Source organism: Eurypyga helias, unplaced genomic scaffold (assembly GCF_000690775.1).
Source record: "Eurypyga helias isolate BGI_N326 unplaced genomic scaffold, ASM69077v1 scaffold35792, whole genome shotgun sequence".
NCBI lineage: Eukaryota > Metazoa > Chordata > Aves > Eurypygiformes > Eurypygidae > Eurypyga > Eurypyga helias.
In genome coordinates, this window is record NW_010238462.1 from 40,918 (window position 1) to 43,316 (window position 2,399).

Here is a 2,399-nt window from a genome sequence, read left to right on the forward strand (position 1 = left end):
TACAGAATTATTGTTTTGTGCTGGACAAAAATGCAAATTAAATATTTCAGCTGCTTTTTTCTTGGAAGAAACCGGTCTTACTTGGAAATGATTGCTTAAACCATAATTGGCTGCTAACGCCTCTAGCTTGTGTTTGATCCAGTTTGGTTTTAACTACATGGACTACTGCAAGTGCTCATGCTGGCAACACCAACATTTGCTTTTTTCACTAGGTGAAGCTGGTAAGTCCATGATACTCTGGCTGTGTGTCCCCCTCCTTGACCTTCCCAGGATTGCAACAAGGTGCTGGTGATGGCCGGGCACTTTGGCAGCACCAGGGCCATCACAGACCCATCAGCTTCACCGTCAGTTCACAGTTATTCAGCCTGACCAAGGTGATCGCCTGAGGCTCTGCAGATGGGCAAGCAGGTAACCTGGTTCATACCAGGTATCGCTCAGGTTGTCCCCATGCAAAGTGCAATCCTTCCTCACACTTTCCTAGGAAGGCTTCGCCTCAGGAATTTGCATACTTGGCTGCTCCACGGCCAGCTGGTTTTCGAAGACACAGCACAGCTTGTAATTTTCTATGAGCTTGGCTTGAAAATACTCCCTGTCCTTCTTGTGCCAAATGTCCGTGGCAATGTAGGTGTTGTAGGGGTCGCGGGAGCCCTCCAGCCTCCTGGAGCGAATGTTGGTCAGCATGATTCCCACCGTGAAGAAGCCGAAGAGGCCGATCAGCAGCAGCACATAGATGATTTCCAGGTTACTGCTGGCACTTCTGACTTGGGAAGGTGCAGAGCTATTAGTCTGCTCCACGCAGTCTTGAAGCAGCTTGGAGAGGAGGGAATTCAGGGCCGTGTTGTTAGACAGCACAAACATCTTGTTTTTCTGTCCTTCACACTTCTTTCTTCCTTCCTTATTTGTAGTATTTCTAGAAAAAGCATAAAAATCAGGGACACGCCAGATAAATTGTCAGCTAAAGATGCGATTCTGTCTCCCTTTCCTGGTTCCCCTCCTCAGCATGGAAGCTACCTCAGGGTGGGAGCAGAGGCAGAGCAGCTGGACCAGCCTGGAGGGACCTCTTCACCTGTTTCTGAGCCCTGCCAGCTGGGCAGAGTCCATGCTCCTTAAGCGCTTGCCTTGTAAACCCTCCTCAGTCCTCACAGATGGTCTGTCGCCGTGCACAGCTGCCCCGGCTGCTGGCCACTCCAACACCTATCCCAGGCCTCCCGTGCTGTGATTTAAAGCCCATGACTTCTCCCCCGAGCCTCACAGGCCTAAGGAGTGTCTCGCTCCCGCTCTACAACAACTGCTTCTGGCTTAGAAGATTGTTCTCTTGGCTTTTCTTGGTCCTTCCTCCTCAGTGTTCACCTTAAGGATTGAGTTTGGAAGGAAAACTTCTGTACCTGAAATCACTCTGTACCTGCAGGAAGCTCCTCCTGGCTGCCCCCACTGAGCTGTCTTGGCTCTCTTCGGCAGCTCTCATGATGAAAAACACCATGGAAACCCAAGCAACCAAACACATGACAGAAATGTATCCCACACTAATTTAACACAGCTTCCCAGTGGCCATCTGCCAAAGGAGTGGATACAGAGGGAGTCTATAGCAACTGCCTACCCAGCAGTGGCAAGGAAAAGCAACTCCCTTCATCCACCCTCCTACAGACTGGCAGTTCTCCCCCAGGTAGGTCGTTGCTTTCTCCTCCAAACTAAACCAGTGGTTTACTCTCTGATTAGGAGGACTTCCACCGGCACCACTGCAGGACAGGGATAGGACAGGAGACGGTAACACCAGGAAGCACCTGGACATCCAAAGCCTACCAGCCAAAGCACTCGGCATTGACAGTCTTACACAAGGAGCTGAAGGGTCCTTTTCCCCTTTCCAATGTCAGCTGTAAATCACATACTAAGAGCGATCCTGCCAGCGCTGCAATCCCAAAGCCTCAGCAGCCCAGGGACATGACTGACAATCTCACTGCAATGGCTAATTTAAATGTCTCTAGAAAATTAAAACAACAGTCTCCCTCTGTTTTTGCCCTTAGCACTACTGAATGAGGTAGTGTTATTCAAGGTGACTTCCGTGACAGCAATCCTGTAATCACGTAAGATGACTGTCAGTGCTTTCTACAGTTTTAAATCTGTGAGAGCGGGACAGCACGTTAGCAAAGCTTCTCCATCATACTTACCTTAGGTGGTTTGAGGTTTTCTTTTAAGAGGTACTGTATTATAATAATTTATAATCAAGAATGAAATGAACCCTTGAGCAGAAAGCTGCCAAAAGGCCTAGGCAGCAATTGCAACACCCGTGAGGGTGACATTCATGATGCATAGATGCTGTGCAGGACCTCTGCATGGGAGGGAGTGTAGCTGTGCACGCAGCCTCCAGCTGCTGGTAACAACACTGTGGTAGATAAGGTGTG

General features: G+C 49.4%; 1 protein-coding gene across 1 annotated transcript; it reads right to left on the minus strand.

Moving 5' to 3' along the window:
* Window positions 1-477: 477 nt before the first annotated feature.
* Window positions 478-858, minus strand: KCNE1 (potassium voltage-gated channel, Isk-related family, member 1). The gene has a single exon (XM_010147856.1). The coding sequence runs from the start codon at window positions 856-858 to the stop codon at window positions 478-480; it is 381 nt and encodes a 126-aa protein (XP_010146158.1).
* Window positions 859-2,399: the final 1,541 nt, after the last annotated feature.

Excerpts from the sequence above, each read along its gene's own strand:
- KCNE1 (XM_010147856.1), bottom strand. The coding sequence starts at position 858 with ATGTTTGTGCTGTCTAACAACACGGCCCTGAATTCCCTCCTCTCCAAG.